Source organism: Mytilus californianus, unplaced genomic scaffold, assembly GCF_021869535.1.
Source record: "Mytilus californianus isolate M0D057914Y unplaced genomic scaffold, xbMytCali1.0.p SCAF_8, whole genome shotgun sequence".
In the NCBI taxonomy this organism is placed as follows: domain Eukaryota; kingdom Metazoa; phylum Mollusca; class Bivalvia; order Mytilida; family Mytilidae; genus Mytilus; species Mytilus californianus.
Genome location: NW_026262734.1, coordinates 64,798,971 through 64,822,760, shown reverse-complemented (window position 1 = coordinate 64,822,760; position 23,790 = coordinate 64,798,971). Strand labels below are relative to the sequence as shown.

Sequence of the window (23,790 nt, the reverse complement as noted above, 5' to 3'; positions counted from 1 at the left end):
CCATAGTGCGTCAAAATTTCACGGTCGGGAATAAGAAACAATTGTTTAAGTTACAGGCCAGACGCATATTCCGGTATCTAAACAGATAAGCATGCGAAAAACATGAGACACACACATATCGTAACGATCAATTCATTCGTTATTGAGAGTGTAAAACAATGTTGGAGTATTGTTTGTGTCAGTAGCAAATTTCAGCTAATGAAGTTTGTATAACGTGAATGAATTTTACACTTTATAAATTTGGTGAGTAGGAAGTGCTGTATCGAATTTTCATACGAAACACTCAAACAAAGTTGAAAAACAGGAGTTAATAAATAGCTGAACGTCATGTGCTATATATGACCAAAAGTAGCCGCAACCAGTATTTGGTCAACTTTGCATGAGGGAGATGGAACAAATTAGGTTTTAGATTATTTATAAATACATCAACGGATAATTCAATAATTCAATGCTGTTAATCCTGTCCAAGTCGAAGCACTGATTAGCATGCACGAGCGTAGCGTATTAAGAAAGATATATGTTACTACTTAGAAACGAGGAGTTTGCAATTGGAAAGCTAATATTATCGTGTATGTAATTGATTTTTGTTTTGATTCGACCGTCTATGTCAATGTCAAGAAAAGATAAATATGAGAAAGAGACCAGTTTTTAGTTACGGTTGTCTCCCTACTCTCAAGTTTACTGGGATATTTAAGATATAAGTACTTACTGAGATATGGGTATTGAGTAATATTTTGCAAGTTTTTGGTTTGCTTTTTGAAAAGGTTCTGTATAAATTCTGCTGCATTTGAGTACTAAAACAAGTCGACCAGTAGAGGTGCACAATTACTACGCCGTTGAATACCGATTTTTGTTATATCAATTCAACAAACATTTTGTCGATAAACAAAAGTCCAGTATTTTTTTTTTTTTTTTTTTTTTTTGCTTTTTTGACTTTATAATAAGTATGCTTAAAAAAGTCCAGTATTTTGATGGCTTCTCCTAATATGTTCCTATTAGTCGTATGACTCTTGACGTGGCTTGGTATTTGTACATCCAATGTTCGGGTTTTTGGCTTACGGAGTTCCAGATGCAGTTGGTCTAGCGGTACGATTCGGAGACATATCTGGTTTTTATTAGGTATTTATATTGTTTTAATTACTTGTATATTTAACTTATTTTGTACTTTATCGGGAAAGTGTGTATGATTGTTAAAAACTATAAAAAAAAATGAAGGCGTCTTTGTCAGTTCTATATGTATGTTTGTTTGGGATTTTTTTAGTCATTTTAGTTGTATTTCTAAGGTGTATGTTTACACAGTTTTGGCTGCTGGATCCAAATTATTGACATTTAACCAATTATATCTATTGAGGTTGCTCACCCAATCTTGTCAATGTAACGGAACAATAAAATACAGTCATACAAATGGGAGGTTTAGCTAGCTATACAACCAGGTATAACTCAACTTTTCCATCGAAAAATGCCTGTACCAAGCCAGGAATACGACAATTGTTTTCCTTTTCCTCTGTTGGTTAATATAGTCTATCGATTTGAATTTGTCAGCTTTTGTGGACTTTTTTTAAATTACCTTGGAGTTCTGTTTATATTTGTTTCTCATAAACCTAATGCGTTTATTAAAGGACTTATATCTAATTGGAAGTAGCTGTGTCTTCATACTCCTAGAACAGTCAATTGTGCGCCTACAGCTGATGATTCTCATTGCTGGCAGGATAAAGTCCATGATCCATATTTAAACCCTTGGAATTTAAACAATCTAATAATATTTATATAGACTGTAGGCAGTTGACCTCAATATTAAATTCTTTAATAGAAAGAAGCTTTGTCTATGCTACGAGTATGCTACGCTGTACGATTTTGATTTATTACGGTTACCTTTCAATAAAAATCGTGCTTAGTGGTAGTCTTTCAGCAGAGACAGAAACGCATACCTTATACGTTGCTGATTATTGTGAATAATGATCTACAATCAGGATAAACCATCGCATTTCAGTTTTACCAACGCAATTTGGAGTCATTTTTTTTATTCAAATACATTCTAAGATATTGAAGAATTAATGATTGTTTGTTGCTGTTAAAAACCACTTTCGACACTCTTAGCTATATCATGGCGGTTAGTTTTCTATTAGTAGACGTAGTCTGAAAAAGTGTCATACATACATACATGTAGGTGATAAATTACTAAGAAAGGATAAAAGTACCAATTGGTAACGATAAAAAAGATACTTAGAAATACATCAATGCATTCACTGTGTCATCAATATCGCTTGACAAATAACACCAATGTGTTTAATTGTACACCGAAACTTTCGCCTAGAAAGCAGGCGAGTTTTGGTTTAATTTCACATTTATATACATGTAGGCTAATGTTCACCAAGTCATCTTGTTCTGATAAAATTACTTTGTTTAATTACGGTAGCCAAATTTCTTAATATTCCATTTAGTTTGTTAAGCTACATAACACGACACAATTTTCCTTTTTTTGTCAGTTGTTTTTCCATCTCCTTCGACTTTTTTCTCATTTGTTCTAGATACATGCGATGATCAGAAAATACTTTATCCATTTCAGAATGTAACTCGTTTTCCTCTCTCTGTAATTGTTGTTGGATGGTCATATTTTGACGATTTCCTTCCTCGTTCATTTTCTTCGCAATTTCTTGAAGTTTTTCGTCGATTGATTTCATTTCCTCAACTGCTGAATTCATTTGATCATAAAAGTCGGTGTTTTTCAATGCTAACATTCGCTGGTTCTGTTTCGTTTTAGTTTCTTTTACCATCTCTTTAAAACCTTCCTTAACTTTTTCATAATTATCTTCTGCCTCTTCCTTCTCTCTTTCTTTCTCATTTAACAGGATATTGGCTTTGAAAATTTCGTTATAAAGTTCTTCAATTTCTTCGGAATCAGGTCTCGGAGTATTGCTTTCATCTTCACCTTTTTTAAAAGACAATTGGGAATTTTTCATCCTTTTCTTCTGTTCCTCAAGCTTGTGTTTACGTTCTGCTTGCATGTTAAATTCTTCTTGTTTTTGTTTCTTTTTTTCTCTATTTATGTCAACTTGTTTTCCGTACACGTGTTCAATTTGCTCAATTTCTTTTAAGTTTTCCATTTCTATTTGTTTTCGTGATTCACGTACACTTATTTTAGCGTCTTTAAACATATTGTTTGAAAAGCACATGTTCTGATTTTGTTTGACAACAGTGTCGATCAAATTCAGTAATTTATGAACCATTTCCCCTTTATTTTCCGCTGTAGCTGAATTGTTTAGAGCGAAATAACGCCCGTGGCATTTCTCAATGTACCCTGTTAATGGCGAGCCCGATTCTTTTATATAATCTTCAATAGTATCATTTTGATTTTCCAATTCATCCATTTTAGTAAATAGAATAATCGAAAAAGCTTCCATTTCCTTTCCAAATATATCAAATAACTGGTCAAGGGATTCAATTTCTTCTGTAGTAAATCTACCAATCTGGAGCACAAGTAAAAATATATGTGGTCCCGGAAAAGTCATATGAACACAATTAAGTATATTTTCTTCAATTTCTATAGGTGATAATTTGGTATCGAATAATCCGGGAGTATCAACTACAATGATTTTGCGATCACCTATTTCGATTTCACCACGTTGACACTCTTTAGTAACAGACAAGCCTGCCATTTTCGATTTGAAGTATTTCTTTCCAAGGATAGCATTACCAGTTGCACTCTTACCCGATCCTGTTTTTCCAACCATTACAATTCTTAGTTGTTTGAAGTTGTCTAAAATTTACAAATATATGTTAATAAAAAGGAACTTAATGTCTTGATGATACGACTAGAAAGTTCAACATGACCTCATCATTTAAAAAAGGTAATGATAAAAAGAAACCATTTATTTACGAAACATTAAAAAGAGAATCCTAAAATTAATGTTAAAGCAAAACTTAGTCCAATGGAAACCAGATATCATTTTCTTATACAAAAGAAGTGTCAGCAATTATATGTTGCTTGCGTCAGTGGACATGTCTAACGTACATATCATAATAGCAAACAACTGCATGTGAGTAATCAATGATTATATTATTCAAATTTGAAAACTGCAGATGATAATTTCATAAATTAACATTTAATTTTTGCTCGTTATAAGTTTTTTCTACTGTTTTAAACTGTTAAGGAACCGAAAATATTCTTTTTCTAATTGTAGATCTAGTAAGTACCTTTGTGTGACCACGAAATACACATAATTTGCTGTAATCTCATTCTAGGAAATATTTATACTCTTCTCATATTGTAAGTAATGATATGAACGAAAAAATAAAAAAAAAATTAAACTTGCTTAAAGAGTAGTCCCGCTAAGACTCCTTTTTGGCCCTAAAATAAAGCGTATTTACAAGGTTATCAAAATTTAGCATAAAAAAATACGCAAAACTTATTTATCATATACAAGCTACAATGCATGTACATTAGTTAAATGTTAGTTTCATTCAGCTTCTCCCTGAGTCAATTTAATCTTATTCTTCAAAATATGCATCTTTGAAAACCTGACTCAGTCTACCTTATTTTAGCCAACACTATCTCTGATTTATTTTTTACATATACCTGAAATCCCCCTGTATCCACATGATGATATGTCAGTGTAATAACTTCAGTAATGACATCCATGTGCCAATGCTTTTTTGGGTAATGATCTTGTCAATGATGTAAACATATCTTATGTGGATAGCAATGATTTCTATAAAAATCCTATGCTTATGAATACGATTTGTCAGTCAAAAATTATGAAGATCACTTCAATAAATAAATACAAGTGTTTTCAGATAACCCTCTTCTTCTCTCGCTGTAGTAATACACATACATTTTGAACCTAGATCCTCAAAAGTCATCTATCTTGTAACGGTAGTTTTCTATGGATCAAACGATAAACTTTCTTTACAGATTTGGCTATATATTTGTCAGTACATGTCACATTTTTTAGAATTTAAAAGGAGATTCCAGGAAATTGTTAAGGAACTAATGTTGTATTGATATTTGTATTTGTCATTGTACTGTATTGTATTTAATTCAACTCCTACTCTCACCTATATCTTCATAAATAGGTTCTTCACCGGGCTTTTTTTCAGAAATGTCTTTTGATACATTGACATAGCCTGAAATAAAATAATACTTTAATAAATAAATGTGTAGAAATAAACGCATTACACTAAAGGATGACGTTGAGCATGTCATGCAAAATCAGATGAAAAGTCGCATTGGGCGAGTATGTTTTCAAAGCGGAGATAGAAAGGTATTGTGAAAGATATTGTCTTGATTCTAGATCTTTATAATTTTTCTGTGAAATATATACACAACTTGTTCACAGTTTGACTGATGGATTATGAGTGTTCAGTTTAACGTTTCCTTTAACACAATTGGTAATGAGAGTATATTTTATATTTTATTGGTGGACTAAAAAGGTTTACACAGCGAGAACCACATGCTTTTGGCAGGAAAAGTTACAATCCTAGTCAATTAAGATCGTAGTCGAACATACCATGCAGAATCAGGTTTCAAACTGGTTTAAGGTGTTGACATATTGCGAAGACGCACGTCTTATTTTGAAAAGTGTATTTTCCATGTAGATGGCGCTTGCTTATTTTTGACGCTGAGTTGTTGTCTCATAGGAATATACACATCTATATATATTCCACCTTCATGCCTAATATATCATGTACTGTGTTACAACTCTACTGACGAGGACAGGTAACACTAGGCCACCGAAAACTGAACTATTAGTTCAGTCTAGGTTGCCGTGTGGTCTAGAGCGCCGGACAACAGTGCAGGCGGTATTGTTTCGATATCCCAATAGAATGAGTTCGAATCCCGGCCAGGGAAGAACAAAAATGTGCTTCCGCAAATTTACAGATCTAACATTGTTGGGCTGTTATTTAGACGAATTATATATATATAAATATATATATAACATTTTCCAAAATATCAAAAAAGTGAATAAGTATATTTTAACAAAACGCATTTGACTAACAGGTCGAACAACAAATGTTCTTAAACCCTGCTGACTGCCATTGGAGATTGCCAAATAAACGGATCACCGATGTAATAAATGGATCTTAATTGTAAATTTAATTATAAACAGAAAACAATAAACTTGCGGAAAAGATGATATACCGCAAACAAAAGGTGCAAAGGTTTTTGTACACCATATCCGGATTTCGACAATTAATGTCTCTTCAGTGATGATAGGAATCGAAACGGTATTTGGAAAGCCATACAATTTACATCAATTTAGGAAAGACTCGTGAATTTCGAGGAGTCAAAATAGGGTGAACGGATCATATAAACCCGAAGGCAAATATAATACAAGCCCAAACGAAAAAATATAAACAAGTCTAAATTGAAAACAACGTTCAAACCTATGATTGCGTTGGATAAAAACCGCAATTTTTATACGTGTGCATGCAAAACAAATTTCTTGTTAGAGGGGTCTAAATACAGCACAAACAACATTTTCCAAAAGACCAAAAAAGTGAAAAAGTATATTTTAAGAAAACGCATTTGACTAACAGGTCGAACAACAAATGTTCTTAAACCCTGCTGACCCTTGATCCGTTTATTTGGCAATCACCAATGGCAGTCAGCAGGGTTTAAGAACATTTGTAAGCAGTGTATGCTAATGATTTATCATAAATTCAACTAGGTATATATTAGAGTGTTTAGAAATCAGCTTCAAATTGTGAAAACATTTCAAATATTGTCTAAATTATTTCTGAAAGCAACATTTATTTAAAGAAACAAAAGCTCTGTCTGAACTTCATGAACTTGGATTCATTTCTACTTTGCTATTTCATATATCTCTCACAAAGGAAGTTGGAATACAGAGTTAACGGTTTTGCTTATTCTTTTTCATACTCGTGGCTTTCATCTTATTCATTCTTTTTCAGCTTTGCTTTTTTGAAAGATTGCTGTGTGATTCTTTATTCTACTTTTGCTAGATGTATAGGGGGGGGGGGGGGGTTGAGCTCTCACAAAACATGTTCAAACCCGCTGCATTCTTGCGCCTGTCCCAAGTGAGGAGCCTCTGGCCTTCGTTAGTCTTGTATGTTTTTTTCTATTTCAATTTATTTATATGTTTTGAAGTTTAGTGTGACGTCCATTTTCATTGAACTAGTACACATTTTGTTAAGGGGTCAGCTATAGACTGCCTCCGGGTGCGGGATTTTTTTCGCTGTGTTTAAGACCCATTGGTGGCCTGGGCAGTTTTTTGTTCTTTGGTAGAGTTGTTGTCTCTTTGACACATCCTCCATTTCCATTCTCAATTTTATAACTTGTACCTTTATTAATCTTGGGATTAAAATCCGCGTAAGCGTAATCGTAATCCGACGGTTTTCCAGACTGTTTATCATATGATGTCGGGTCTGAAAAAAAATTAATATAGAAAATAGAAGATTGGAGAGGTTTAAGGTTGATAACACACTAGATAATAAAAGTATAACGACACAATTCGATACTAGAAGCGGAGAAACGTCTATAACCTTGCAATGTTGCTACTTGATACGAACGTAGTTGCTCGACAAGTTAAATGGTATTATTAAAACATGTAAAACGATTACAAAAAGAGATATTTTGAAAAGAGAGGGTAAATTTGTCTTGCAACAGGCCACATTCAAACTGTTTTTAAATTATTTGTTGGAAGATAACTTGAACACAAAGGTGAGGGTTTACTTTTTCACATTAAATATCAAGAGTTGCATTTTAAGAAAGTACGAACTAAGTCATTTAAGATCAGAGTCAAACGCATATTGCCGAAGCGGGGCACAATTTCTCATCAGTGTTGACTGGCTAGTGATCACTTTAGAAACTACTTAAACCTATTTATAAACAGTACATACAAATGATTTAGAAAAGAGAACACCTTTTTTAATGAGTTAGATGTTTAACTGAAGATTTGAGGAATCCTCTGGTAGCGATTCAATCATTTGAATAATTGATAGCAATTATTGGTGAACGCAACATTGAAAGGAACAAAAACTGTTTCTATACTATTATTTGCTCGATCCTACGCTGTTAAAGCTATATACATATCTAAACACAGGCATACTGGTGTGATTTCACTAATTTCATATTTTTGCGTATTGTTTTAAATAAACTATAACTTATACCTTCGTAAATCTCCTCGGAATCGTAATCCGATGATTTGTCTAACTGTTTATCATGCGAACCAGTTTTGTCTGAAAAAAATCTTTAATATAGAAAAGTAAGGTAGATGATAGAAGGTGAGCGATATTAAAGGTTGTAGACATAAAATTATTAAAACACAACCACTCGATGCAATAACGTCTACATGCTGCAATATCTCGACATACCACAAACAAAATTCTTGTCGGAATGACTGATGGAATGCTTAAAATGCCATTAAAAAAGAAATGTGTTTTTAAAACAGACAGCAATTTTACCTTGCAACAGACAACCTTCAAAATCCTTAACGATTTGTTGAAAAGAAACTTGAACCCACTCTTTCGGATGAAACACCTCGAGTTTCACTTTGAAATTTACGCTAATGGTAATGTTGAATGCATTCAGTTTGGTAGGTGCCATCAAGATTTGGTTGCCCAACATGGAATATGTGTACCTCAAATGAATACGAATGTCTCGCACAGCATTTCGAATTTTAGATTTTGACATCACCGACTATGACTTATCTCAGAATTTACCGGAGCTACTTTTGCAATCAATCATATGACATGTACAGTCCTTGGATGGTGTAAACTTCCCACTAACTCCATACACCATTACATCATTCACCCTGTGCTATTACACCATACACGTGACACCTTTGCACCATACACGTTACACCTTTGCACCATACACCTTTGCACCATACACCTTACATATTACACCATAATGCAATTTGATTTCAAAGAAAGCGTACGACTACAAAATTATTTATTTATTTAAAAAAACGAATTTTGATCACAATATTAATATATTTTGTAAATTAATGTATAAAATTAAAAATCAATATTTTGCATAGTTTTAAATGTCGTACACCATTCATTCACACCATTCGCACGTTACACCATTACACCATTCCCCTTACACCATACAACATAGCACCATACACCTTCTACCATTGCACCATATGCCATACACCATTACACCATACACGTTTTTTTGGGAAGTTTACACCATCCAAGGGCTGTACATGACAAGCTAGTGCAAACACATGTAAGAAATTTCTATGGGTTAATCATGTTTATGTTATTATGAATTTCAACCCTTGAGATTTGTTAGATACAAACAGACACAATTATTTCGATTCTAATAGGACAAATACGGTAATTTAAAAACTGAAACGAAGGTAAGATTGCCGTGTGTATGGCTGTTCTATTTTACCCCCTGTAAGATAAAAGCTACACATTTCAAATAAATCTAAGTCTTACATGAATTATTTCTCAACTAAGCACTAGAAAAAATGTGTTCAATTCTCATAATTCTTAACCCAAACCTATTTTTCCGTTGGCTACTATTTACTGTCAAATCCAGAGTTGACATGTCGTAACTAAGGAGTAAGCCGCCATGTTGACTTGCTGAAATCCACAAATGTGCAAATAATGCAATGGAATAGAAAATGAAACGACACCTACCTCAAAACTGCATTTTAATGCAATATTATCCGAATTTTGGGCGTATACGTAACGGAAAACCTTCAGCTTGAGAGTTTTCATTCGTATGACGTCATGTTATGACATGACGTTAATGCGCCAAGATTATTCATGAAATTTCGCGGAATTTTATTTTATTTTGATTTTATACATTTTTTAAGCTCTCGTGCATTAATTCTTTTTGTTATGCATTATAATAGGAATAACGGTTCTGTAGTTTCTTTTTCAATTTCAATTTGAACATAACGAAATCGACATAGTGTTTGCACATAGGTTACGATACATGTGGATTTACGTGGGAGGTAAATAGTAACAGCCACCAATATGCACATCTCTGAGCCTGCGCTAAGTATAGATATATCGAGAATTTAATCACGGTGTTGTTTACAAAGCGAAAGAAGCACGTCATATTAGAATCACAAACAACAGTTCAAATGGATTACTAAAAAGGGCATTTGAAATCAAAACAATATGTACCTAAGCGCGTTAAATCCAAAACACTAAAAATTTAAGCGCCTAAATCCCTTATCACATAATCTAAAAAAAAAAACTTAACGTGCTAAGTTAATAAACGTGTTACTGTGCTGATTCAGTGGACTTTTGGGTATCACAATATCAATGGCTAAAACAGTATACAAATTTGCAGTTTGAATTTTTCTCCCACAAACTGATCAACTGGTATAAAATTTTTAAAAATTGCTTAAGTGAAAAGTTGTTCGTATGAACATAATGAAGTGAGAGCTGTGAAATAAAAAGTAGTACTTACCATCCAGCTCCAGTTAGTTGAAGGCTTTGTCATGAATTTCAAACAATATAATGATTTACTATAATATGAGTATCTGAATTAGAAGGTCTAACACACAATAGACGCCTCCTCAGGTGTCATTTACCGTCCACGCACGGAGCCCCATGAACAATTTACTCCGGCCACACACACCAACATTGCATACATACGCAGGTGATTGTGGACAATATAAATTGTATACGATTCATATTCAATGGTTTTTCTATGACAAAAGAATAATACTCAACAATTTAATGTATTGCCTTCAATTAGGACAGGTTTTTAATGAGATTTCCTTTAGGATTTTGTTATTTTATCTGACAAAAAAAAATGTCGCTGTCCATCGTTACACCATATAGGCGTCAAAACAAAGAACTGGAAAGGGAACTACGAAAAAAAAAGACCACACTTGAAGGCAGTGGTAAATATGTTATGTCTGACCAAATGACAATACCAATATAAATTATGATATGGTAATATTAATTATACAACTGTTTACAAAATTTTGAATTGTTTGAAATTCTTAGGATTTTTGTTTACCACATGCAAATGATCTTATCTGTATTTGGCAAAACCTTTTAGTAGTTTTTTGTTCTCAATGCTTTTTAGCTTTGTAAATTATTTGAAATTTCAAATGTTTTGATTCGAGCGACACTGATGAGTCTCTTGTACACGAAATGCACATACTATTTTGAATCATATCAATGTCAACAATAATTTCAACAACAATCTTTATGAACTACCACTAGCGCATTAACCAAAGTAAGTAAGGGAGGGTCAATATAATTCTACTGGACAAATATAAGCACCGATACAAATACATTTATCTAAAATATTAACTATATAATTTCTTACATACTTTTAGCAGTAACATAGTTTCGTTCTGGAAGTGGTGGCGGTGCATCACCTAAAACAACGTGGAGTTTTTTTTTACCACATGAGAAAAAAATAGACATAAGTTGATATATAAATTGAAATGAATCTTGCATGTTGGGTCCTATTTCGTAGACGCGCTTGGGAATTTCAGGAAAAATTGTGTGTATATTTAACATACACTTGTTTTTCCTTTTTAGTACATGTTACGAGCATTTTGAAATTAAAGTAGCGTATTGAAAAGCCTAATATAGACGTATACTATTTTGGCTTTTGATTGATTTGTGTGGAATGTAATAATTTAATTTCATTAACATATTCAAATGAATATGGTATGAAAGTTTCATCTTATTTCATTGTATTGTTTTTTTCAACAACTATTTTGCAAGTTAATACTTGTTGATCCTTTGCACCTGTGCTTTTTCTATTTTACAAGGAACACAAAAGCGAAGCGGGGCACAATCTCACATCAGTGTTGAATTGCTTGTGATCACTTTAGAAACTACCTAGACCACTCGGCTACCGAGGCCCTTCGGAATTATTGAGATGTTGATATATTCCAAAGACGCACGTCTTATTTGAAAAAAGTGTATGTTGCACTCCCGATACCCGTTTTTTGGTCATAAGTTGATGTAGAAACATATTATCTTTAATATATCATTGGTCACCAGTGATTATGACATTTGTACAATTTTAAGAGCCATCTCTTTACTATTTACAAACGCTGGTCCTTAGTCTATTTATAAGCAGTACATACAAATGAGTAATAAAACAGTCCACATTTTTTCATAAGTTAGATGTTTAACTGAAGATTTAAGGAAACCTCTGCTTGCGATGAAATCATTTGAATAATTGATAGCAATTATTGGTGAACGCAGCATTTAAAGGAACAAAAACTCTTTCTATACTATTATTTGTTCGTTCCTACGCTGTTAAAGCTATATATATATATACATATCTTAAAACAGCCATACTGGTGTGATTTCATTAATTCCTTATTTTTTGCGTATTGTTGCAAATAAACTACTTATACCTTCGTAGATCTCCTCGATCTCATAATCCGATGATTTATCTAACTGTTTATTATGTGCACCAGTTGTTTCTGAAAAAATAATCTTCATTCGTAAATATAAATCAACATGCAGACATCTTATACGTTCAGGTATTTCACATCCAATATTTTATGGTAATATTCTTTACAAAGCACAAAAATGTCGGCATTCACCTCAATAGGCTGTTGTCTGCTCTTTGGTCGGGTTGTTGTCTCTTTGGCATATTCCCTATTTCCATTCTCTATTTTATTCAATAAAGAAAAGTAAGGTAGATGATAGAAGCTTTAAGATAAGTCGTGTTAAAGGTTGTAAATATACAAATTAATAAAACACAACGACACAATGCAATACCGTCTACAAAGCTGCAATATCTCGACATACCACAAACAAAATGCCTAGTCGAGATGACTGATGGAATGCTTAAAATACCATTAAAAAGAATTGTGTTTTTAAAACAGACAGCAATTTTATCACCTTCAAAATCCTTAGCGATTTGTTGAAAGGAAACTTGACCACACTTTTTCAGATGAAACACCTCGAGTTTCACTTTGAAATTTACGGAAGCAAGGGCTGCTAGTGGTTGAGTTGAATGCATTCAGTTTGTTAGATGTCATCAGTATTTGGTTGCCCAACATGGAATATGTTTACCTAAACTGAATACGGACATCTTGCACAGCTTTTTATTATACCCCACGCAATTTATTGCGTCGGGTATAATGTTTTTGACCTGTCCGTCTGTCTGAAACCACACAAAAGAATTTCATGAAACTTTGTAGATAATAAGGACATACTATGTAGATGTGCATATCGACAGGAAATTATGATTCAATTTTTTTTCTAGGAGAAATGCCCCCTTTGAACTTATTGGCCTCAATATACTACAGTCCGTCAGTCCTGTTCTTGTCATCGCAACTCCTCTGAAACCACACAACAGAATTTCATGAAGCTTTGTAGATAATAAGGACGTACTATGTAGATGTGCATATCGATAGGAAATTATGATTCATTTTTTTTCTAGGAGTTATGCCCCTTTGAACAGAATTTTGAATTTACTACTGGAAAAGTTTGTAATCGCAACTCCTTTAAAACCACACAACAGGATTTCATGAAACTTTGTAGTTAATGAGGACATAATATGTTAATGTGCATATCCACAAGAAAATGTTTATCAGTTGACTTTTGTAGAGCTATGAGTCTTTGAACTTAGGAATCTGGTGAGATTTTGTTTGTCAAGTGACAATGTGGGGGCGTGGGGTATGTGAGCGTGCTCACATAGGTTCTTTAATTATATTAGATTTTGACATCTTCGACTATGACTTATCTCAGAATCTTTACGTGACATTACAATCAGGATAGGTATTTGGTATCGTCACTAGTAAACCAAATATGAACTGAAATGTCATTTTGATCTTCAAAGCTGTTAAAAGATTAAAAAATGAATTGCTAACTCTTGTTCTTTGTATCTATTTAGTACGATTTTAGTACTGTTACGACAATTCACTTGTAGTTAATTAAGACTGTTAAGTCTGTATTCGGACAATTGTCTGAAAACCTACTGAACAGTTTGATTGCAATACAAATGTCGGAACAACTCTGACTTTAAAGTAGGAAAATATCAAAAACAATTACTGAAACTTATAAAAGACTTGACGGTAGGAGAACTAACTATCTAAGTCTGTTAAGATTGGAGTCGAACGCACATTGCCGAAGCGGGAATGGCTAGTTATCACTGAAGGTACTACTTTGACCACTCGACCACCGATTTCCTTCGAGATGATTGCGATGTTGACAAATTGCATAGACGCACGTCCACCGAATTGAAAAAGCTGATAAATGAAGCTTAATTTTCATCTAGGGAAATAAACTCATCATAGATACCAGTATTTAAATTTTGTATTTGCGCCATACGTGCGTTTCGTCTACAAAAGACTAATCAGTGACGCTCGAATAAAAAAAGTTAAAAAGGCCAAATAAAGAACGAAGTTGAAGAGCAAAGTTTTGCCAAATACAGCTAAGGTAATCTATTCCTGAGGTAGATTGATTGATTGTTGGTCGCTTAACGTCCAGTGGCAAATATTTCATGCATGTTCAGGACGAGAACAAGTTAACAATAAATACAATAGGTAGGTCTTGTAATAGAGGCCATCCGGGATGAAGGTCGGGGACATTTGGACTGCCACTGGAAAATAAGGGTTTTTGGAAAGGGACAGAAATTTTGCCTTGCATCAGGCCACCTACGGACCCCTCAAAGAGTTGTTGCAAGGATTCTTAACGTGCAGAGAGCGTGGCACTCTCTACACGAGGCATCGGAGTTAACGTCCCCATTCTGATCGGACGTGGCTGCAAACTTGTACATCCCGCACAGCCAAACGGACGCCTCACTTTGGCAAGAGTTTTACTGCCGGTCGGAAGTAGACTAAGTGACCATACTTCTATTCCCCAGTCACCCTTTTGGGTCCTGAGGTAGAAAAGCCTTAGTATTTTAGTTAATTTTAGTTAATTTATAACTATGACCATATCAATGATAATTCATGTCAACGTAGAAGTGCTAACTACTGGGATGGGAAGATATATTTATTGACGTGGGACATGCCGTTACATGAATGAGGGAGAACATATTATTTTCAAAACCGGGGATATTCATGATAGGAAACTGAGGCTCTGGAATATCGTAACAGCTAGGAGATATTATGTGTTACATAGTGTGATAGTGACCTACTACGATATATATCCCGATGGTCAGTAAATTCCATATGGGGGTGACAGCGAAGCTCGAATCCCCATTAGGAGTTAACTGACCCAATATATATCGTATTAAGTCACTAGCACACTGTTTAACGAATTTATAATAACAACTATCTAAACATGTAGTACTTAAACTAGTGGCATATCAAAGTGATCAGGTTTTCAATATTAAGAACCTACTTCCATTGGTAAATACAAAACAAAAATGCCAACAATAACAGCTTGTTAGATTTTAATGTGTTTTATGAATTTATTTCAATCGTCAATCATCAATTTCTTCGTCTGTTGAAACTTTTCAGATTTTTCCTCAACACCAAGTTGTTTTCACAAAGGGACGTAACACCACTACTAACCGTGTATTGAAATAAACCACGCCTACATATGTTGCTTCATAGAAATGGAAAGTCTCAATTTTGACAAGCTGAAATACTATAAAGTATAATTAACAGTCCAAGATAGTTTTTGTTTATTAAATTATTTAAGTTTCGGTTGAACACCACCTGACAATTCGAAATTTTTTCAATGAGATTATAAAAGTAAGCAGTAATGTCAAGTATTTGTGATTTTTGATTTCTGATTTTTCACTCTACATATGCACGTAAGGGTTTCGCAATTGTTTCAAATATGCTGGACGAATAATTATTAAATTTCGTACTAATTTGGCATGAATATTAACTTTAAACTCATTTATTGATCATTATTATTGAATTTAAGTTTTTTTTTCTGTAATTCATCTACAGCTATCACTTCCCTGTCAACACTGCATGAGTTGTGAGTTCGAACCCCGTTCGTGCGTTTGACTCCAACTTTAATTGATAAGACTTGCCAGTTTTTCTGGCAAAGGTTGGTCGTTCTCACCGGATATTCCGACTTCCGCCACCAATAAAAACCGACCGCCATGATGTAATCAAGAGTTTTTAAAGTGCCGTTAAACACAATCAATCAATCAATTCATCACGGATTTGAAAGTTGTCTTTCTCAACGCATTATGATTGAACAATGGACGGAGTCTAAATGCTTCTATATATATTTTAAAATATATAAAAAGTATTATTTTATTGATCTTTAAATGTGTGACTAGTACCCAAAATAAGTTAATAATGCAATACATATTTGATGTGAACGCAATTTTCAGTTATCAACAAAACATGTAATATATTCCATGATGCAAATAATGCATTTGATTTGAAACATCAACAAATCGACTTTTTTCTTATTTAAATTTGATGAAGGGACGTTATAATCGTACTACACGACATATTTTTTTTCTTTTTTTGCATTAACACATTTGCTGTCGCACCTTGTCTGCTCGTAAATGAGAAGCTGCTCTAGGAATTGTGTGAACCGATCGCGAGAAAAAGACTGATATTTGTGGTGTGTTGCTATTCCCAACACGGAAGCAGTTAACATGAACCCTCAATCATCGCGTTGATAAAGATTAAAGAGTCAAGCGCTATTTATTGAGGAATATAAGCTTAATATCAAGATAATTGTGTTTATAAGATGTAAAATGATTATTATTGTGGTAAGCTAGTTAGGATTTTGAATAAATTATGGTTTAAACAGTACGATATAATATAAAGAGATAGGTTATGCTTGTCAATAAGAGAAGTATCAACCGAGTCAAAGTGACGCGGATTTAATCAAATATTGGTCACCGTACGACCTATAAGAATGAGCTAAACCCATACCGTATAATCACCAATAACAGGCCACGGCATGCCACAAAGTGTGACAATTCAAACGTCAACATTCAGTGCCTGATTTATGGAAACACAAAAAAGCGAAAAACAAATACAACAGACAGCAACCAACGAGAACCACTTAATCACAGATTCCAGGCGTAGGACAGGCACATACAGAATTTGGCGGGGTTAAACATTTTTAGGAGTGTTCCACTTCTCGTCCCCTAACCTGGTACAGTTGAGTAACAGCAAAAAAAATAGAACAACGGTACAAACCAGCTGGGCATAGATTGTAGATTGAATCATCATTTTGACATAAAGCACAAAAACAACTCACATAAAGACAAAAGACACAAAGTACTCGTATTGCAGGAAATCAGGCGAATAATTACTCCCAATTGGAATAATGACTGATGGTCCGAGGACACAATTATCGTCCTTTGGTTTTCGTTATCTACGAATATAGTCCCTAGTGTGTACAGTGTATAACTTTTTTTTTCATACACTTTCCAAATTTATTTCTTGATATTTTTTGCATGAAATACTAAGTAAGGGGATGAAATTACATGCTGAATCTTTATGTTAAGTAGTGATTTGGTCCTGTTAAAAAAGGTCAAAATTAGTATGACTTACCCACTCAAACTGAATTTTAAACCCCCTTAACATAGAATTGTCCATATTTTGAGTTAGAGCTGGTAGTCTTTTCTATAATTTTGATATTATTTGTCCCAATAGTAGTACACTACACTGTAAAAAATCTTTTTGAGATAGAGCAGGTGCGATTTTTTTTTTAATTTGAGTTTATTGTCTAAAAGAAATGCACTACGAAATAACTGTGTTCTCGTGCAGCAAAATTGACATAAAACGCTCCATATATGTTGTCTTCATAAAAATTAATTAATCGTAGATTACCTTCCTTTGAAATATGTTCACTCCTTGCATCAAATCTGTTTTGTGATGTTTCAATATGTGCTTGAGCTGCAGTTTTTTTTAAAAACAAAATAAAGTGACAGTTAATGTAAAGCATAAAATATTGATAACCATAAGTAGACTGGAGACGTCATTTCACACTATCAGTATGTATATTATGGAACGCCACAGCTGTCTTATGTGGAACTCTGATATTACTTTATGTTGTTTTATTATTACTTGATGATATTTTGTCTTTACATAATATGGTTTTGACATTACGTTATGATGTTTTGATATAATTCAATATGGAATAGTCATTACTTAATGATATTTCGATATTACACGATATGGTTTCGTATTGACTTGAAATAGTTTTGTCATTACTTAATATGGTTTTGTCATTTGATATCCCTAAACCACTTGGTCCTGCCGTTTTTTTCCTTAGTTCTCAAATGGAAGCAGTTTTATAATAGATTCGTAAAAGATTTCACGGAACCCTGTGTCTCGCCTGATATTGCTGCTGATAGTGTAAAAGCGTAATGTTAACTGTACATTTGTCGGTACATTTATCGGTAAAAACAAAATTTAAATAAAAATGTTTTTCTGTAGATGCTTTATCTTGATCTTGAAGAATAACTCGTATACAAGTTTTATAACAATTCATGGAGGTTTACAAATTTATCATGTCAAAACAGTTTAATTCGGTAATATTTAATGCAAAAAAAATCCTGGTATAAAAATAAGAAAATGTGGTATGATTGCCAATGAGACAACTTTCAACCACATTCCAAATGACGTAGAAGTTAACAACTACATGTGACTGTGTGGTCTTCAACAATGAGCAAAACCCATACCACATAGTAAGCTATAAAAGGTCCCGAAATGAATATGTAAAAACAATTCAAACGTGAAACCTAACGATCTAAATGATGAAGACGCCGACGCCACTACCGTCGACGGAATATAGGTTTGTTGTGTCTTACTGCCGCTACATTAATTTCTCAGGCTCGACACAAATCAAATGACTTGTACTTTATTGTCAACACATGAGATACTTTAAATCAACTCACAGTAAAGTTACAGGGAAATGGGGGGGATTGGACTAAGCAACAAAGCATCAATTCTATAAAATAAGAATTCTCCGGTTTTTTTTTAGCGTGTATGATCATTTAAACATATACGAATATCAATCTTTTATTTTTTAGAATTGCATTCTCTGATATACCTCGCACTAATTGAAAAAAACAAACTTTTTGGAAAATCTGTTTCACAGTTGACGACGGATATGTTCCAGTTGTCGTAACCACAATCCCGTCATCTTTTCTTCGAATGCGAACTACCAAATAAAACCAAATCACTGGGTTTGTACTTTCACGAATAACACAACGGGTGCCATTTGAGCAGAATCTGCTTACCTTTCCGGAGCACCCGAGATCGCCCCCGATGGATTTATATTACCCAGTCATACCGATCTATTGAGTTAAGCCAATTGAAACTGTTTTTTACATTTTTTTCTTATGTTGTGCTGTTACACTACAGTCCGATGTTAGGTTAGGGTTTAGCGCTCAAATACATGCACATACAAAACTCCACCACGTGCACTTTCTTTATGTGCCTGCCCCAAGTCAGGAGCCTGTAGTTCAATGGTTGTCGTTGTTTCATGTGTGTCATATTTGTTTTTCGTAGGTTGTTTAGTTATAAATTAGACCGTTAGTTTCCTCGTTTGAATTGTTTCACATTTTCACGAGGTGGCCTTTTGTAGCCGACTATACGGTGTGTTGAAGGCTGTACGGTTGCCTATGATTGCTTACATCCAATTTATTAAAACTCTGGTGGATAGTTGTCTCATTGGCAATCACACCATATCTAACTTTATTTCAATTTCTATGTTGTGTTTTGTATACTGTAACATTGTTTATCTTTTGTACGTATACCCCTGAGCCCTCTTTTCGGAAGCCCGAGCAAAAGCCCTTGATCCGCGATAGAAAATTTAAATACCAACTCATATTAGATAACTCGAATTTCAACTCGAAATATTAATCTAAATGAGACTCAAATTCGAGTCTAACTCGAACTCTACCTCAAAAGGTGACTCAAATTCAAAGTTGAAGTCGAATTATTACTCGAACTCTACCTTTAAATGTGACTCAAACTCGAAGTTCAACTCGAAACTCAATGCTAACTAGAACTTTAATTCTAATAATGGCTTGTATTCTAACTCGAAATCGAAGACTACTGTAACTCAAAGTTTAACTCGAACAGTAACCCGAACTTTAATTTGAACTCTTACTCAATGGATGGCCACACTCATCCAAGGCACATAAAATATGGAAATCTATTTAAAAATAGAACTAGTTTTTTTCCGAATTGGTCACGTGGTTTTACCTCATCAAGTAATGTGATAACCACATCAAAGAATGACAGGACCACATCAAATACTGAAACAAACACATCATGTAGTGTAAAATCGTCAAATTTTGAAACATCATTATGTAATGTTAAAGCCATATAAAGAATTGGCAAATCATCATTACGAAATAACAAAACCACATAATGTAATGAAATAATTACGTTAAGTCACATACACATCAAGTAATGTTAAAACCTAATTGCCTAATGACACAACTACATTAAATAATGGTGAAACCACACCGAGTAATGACAAAACCATACTAAGTAATGACAAAATTATATCAAGTCAATACGAAACCATATCATGTAATATCGAAATATCATTAAGTAATGACTATTCCATATTGAGTTATATCAAAACATCATTACGTAATGTCAAAACCATATTATGTAAAGACAAAATATCATCAAGTAATAATAAAACAACATAACATAGTATGCGAGTTACATATAAGACAGCTGTGGCGTTCCTAAGTATGTATTAACTGTTTCGTAATAATAAATAATACGAAAAACACTTTTGCTGCGTCCGAGGCACTTTCCTTCATAACGTTCAAAGTAAAAAAAATGGTAAGCAGATTTGTATTGATTAACAATGTGCTGTGTCATCAAAAGAGGCCAGATAAGATCAGATTTGCCAGTAGTTGGAACTCATAACGTTTACATGTCATTAATTTGAATGTTTCCTCTAGCTTTAGATTTCTTGCGTTAAAACTCTTTAACACATATTTTCATGTAGCATGTTTAACTGTTTTGAATCAATGGTAAAACACTTTATTGTAGATATTTCGAAACCTAAAAAACACATTATTTTGTATCTTCAGTTAGATTCATAAATCAAAAACATATAACCTTTTTCAACAGTAACATGACATTACAATCGTCTGGCCGATTTGTCATCCTCCTTATAAGTGACTTCTTTTAAACAAAACGGAATGTTGGATATATGTTTATAGACAGCAACCCCTGTGTTGGATCAGTTCCATTATTTTATCTACACATTATGTGTAATCGTATTCAGGATCATTTTATATTTTTTGGAGTAAAATCAGGACATCAACGTACACCATTTTAGTGTTACTGAAGCCTCATACTCGTCTTTTGTAAATCAACCTTGCCATGTACAAACACTTGACAAGGACTGTAGCAGGAATCATTCTTAATCCAAATGTGTGGACAACCACAGCGTAGCATTTAAAAAATCAAATTAGATGCTTTCAAACATTCAGGACTACGCCGTATTGGAGTATTTAATTGCTACATTCCTAACTACTCCGTTGCTCCGTACTAGATGATTTTATAACTTTCATAATTATTTGAGACATTGAAAAGTCGTACTTTATTTTGTATTTTAGTTATTTACCATTTTTGGATTAGTACTAGAATAAAAGTTAGCATCTGATTCTTTATCTATTTTTTTAAAACATAATCAACTGGTTTAAATTGACTGTTCGAACCAGCACAGTAAATAAGCTACAATATGCCTGTTGTGTCTCTCAAAATACGACACCTTGCGACAGTGACAACGCCTAAAACCAGATGTTGGCTTTGCTTCGACACAAAGTAAATTGAAAACAACCTGTCTTCATATATCCTGACTAGGAAATTCAACAAAACATCGTTCGCAAATGTTATCTTGACACTACGCAAAGACGACACCGAAAAAGAACTCCAGACAGAAACGGAATTTTAAGTAGATCCTGGACAGCCTGCCGAAAATTAGTATGATATCACACATATTGATGAAAATCCTTTTTTATATTGTACCACTTTTCGAACCATATTAAGAAAATATGTAAAAAAAAGTGGTTGGATATATCGATTTAAGAAGAGATAAAGAATTAGATGCTGACTTTTATTCTAAATGTATAAAACTACTGGAGCATTCACAGAGAAACGTGGAAAGTTCTGTAAGTTGGTATAGACTCTCTGGTCAGATTCAGAATTCCAGTTATTGGACGTTTTCAGCAACTGCTCACAGCACAGGAAAAGATTATACGAATCCGGTACTAACTATTGCAGTCTCATCGAGGAGTACCTGAATTTCCGAAGAAGACCAGGACGATGGACAGTCTTGAGGACATGGACACGTGTAACCTTTTATCAGACATTCGACTGTCCACAGCGGACAAAGTGGTCATTGAAACACTACTCGAGCGTCTCTTCGCCATGAAAAAGGCTAAATCCACCAAAACAAAGAGCAAGAAAACCTTCTACTGCGGAACCTGTACTACACTTGGACTCTTCAGAGACTTGAGCACGAAGAATAAAGAAATGTTTTCTACATAAGGGTTACTAGTAAACAGAGATAACATATTAAAGTAAACAATTAATCCTTTTGTGGACAATACCTTAAATGTTATATTATTTGTCAAATGTCTTTATATGTATGTACCTGCAATACTTTCCTTATCTGTTTTCTCAACATAGTAGTCAGGAATCCATCCTTCTGAATTACCATGAACAACCCATATCCAATTTCCATCACTTGTTACATGTATATGTTCCACAACATCACCTTTTCTAACATTAAGATTATCCGTGTCGTATTCGGATTTGCTTTTGAAGGCCTGTTTCACTATGTACATTTTTCCTTTAATAAAACATGTTTATAAAAACATTTTTCTATATTATTTTTTGTTTGCATCTTTAAAATTTCCTGTTTTTATCTTTTTTTTCCTTAATCTAACAAATCCAATTTAAACTAAGACGGCCCTTTTTTAACTCTAAAGTGAATGGATTTAAAATGACATTATATTGTATATACAAAGTCAAGTTATAAATAGAAAAGTACATTTTTACATGCATTGTTTCACACCTTCATTGTTTTTTGTTTTTAACATTTCCTCTTCTTGTCGTTTATATGAGGAGAAAGTCCTCAATAACAATAAGAAAAGCATTAACAAGACAAATCAATATATTAGTAAAGCCAACGTTCTCAATTTAAATGTAAGGTGTTAGTCAGTCTTTTGCATTTTCCAAGAAATCTGTTCCAATTTTTGTTTTTCTCTGAATTTGTCCTAAAAACCCATATTGGGATACGATTTCTCGCAAATTTCAATATTATTATTCAATTAAGTAGCATATAATTTCCCGCAATTTTATATATTTGACTATTGAAAAATATAACGACAAGCACTAAAGCAACAAAAGGATAATTTGTACCATTTCTCTTTCAACGTGTTCGATACTCTACAGCTACATTTGACTTTGATATCGAATTATCGCTTTTGTTTTCCTATTGAAATATATAATTTTTAATTCATTAAGTTTTATTGTTTGCATATGATGCCATCAAATAAAAAGCTTTTTAGTATGGCCAAGATCGAGGACGATTCCCTTTTCTAGCTTATCTTCAAAACATTTGGTGCGAGAAATTCGGTAAACCTGGTGATTATTTTTTCGAGCCTCAATCATGAAGAGAGTGGCATATGGTTTTACAACTTGATATGTTAAAAATAAATATCGTAGAAGATGTTTGTCATTGCGTCAAGTAGCTGTTCCTAAGTAATAAAATTGAAAATTATTGCCCTATTTTGATTTAAAAAAGAAATTAGTGTGGCTGTTTGATAAGTTGCTTACGGTTTCTTCCTCTTTCACAGGTAACATCTGCCTTATATTTGATTGATACATGGAGTTTGGTCAAGGAAAACGGTGCAACAATATTAAGAGCGCAATTAAAAATTATTCGACG

The 23,790-nt window shown here is 33.5% G+C and overlaps 1 protein-coding gene across 14 annotated transcripts in view; it reads right to left on the bottom strand.

Moving 5' to 3' along the window:
• Positions 1-897: 897 nt before the first annotated feature.
• Positions 898-23,790, bottom strand: part of LOC127711645 (uncharacterized) — a 151,074-nt gene continuing 128,181 nt past the window's right edge. For all 14 annotated transcript variants that reach the window (XM_052217754.1, XM_052217758.1, XM_052217757.1 and 11 more), the window contains 8 exons: positions 22,492-22,689; positions 17,685-17,750; positions 12,324-12,392; positions 11,277-11,324; positions 8,131-8,199; positions 7,303-7,386; positions 5,056-5,124; positions 898-3,757 (listed from right to left, as the gene is read on the bottom strand). In XM_052217754.1, the coding sequence (XP_052073714.1) occupies positions 2,451-3,757; positions 5,056-5,124; positions 7,303-7,386; positions 8,131-8,199; positions 11,277-11,324; positions 12,324-12,392; positions 17,685-17,750; positions 22,492-22,689 (1,910 nt within the window). In that variant the 3' untranslated portion in view covers positions 898-2,450. The remainder of the gene's footprint in view (positions 3,758-5,055; positions 5,125-7,302; positions 7,387-8,130; positions 8,200-11,276; positions 11,325-12,323; positions 12,393-17,684; positions 17,751-22,491; positions 22,690-23,790) is intronic.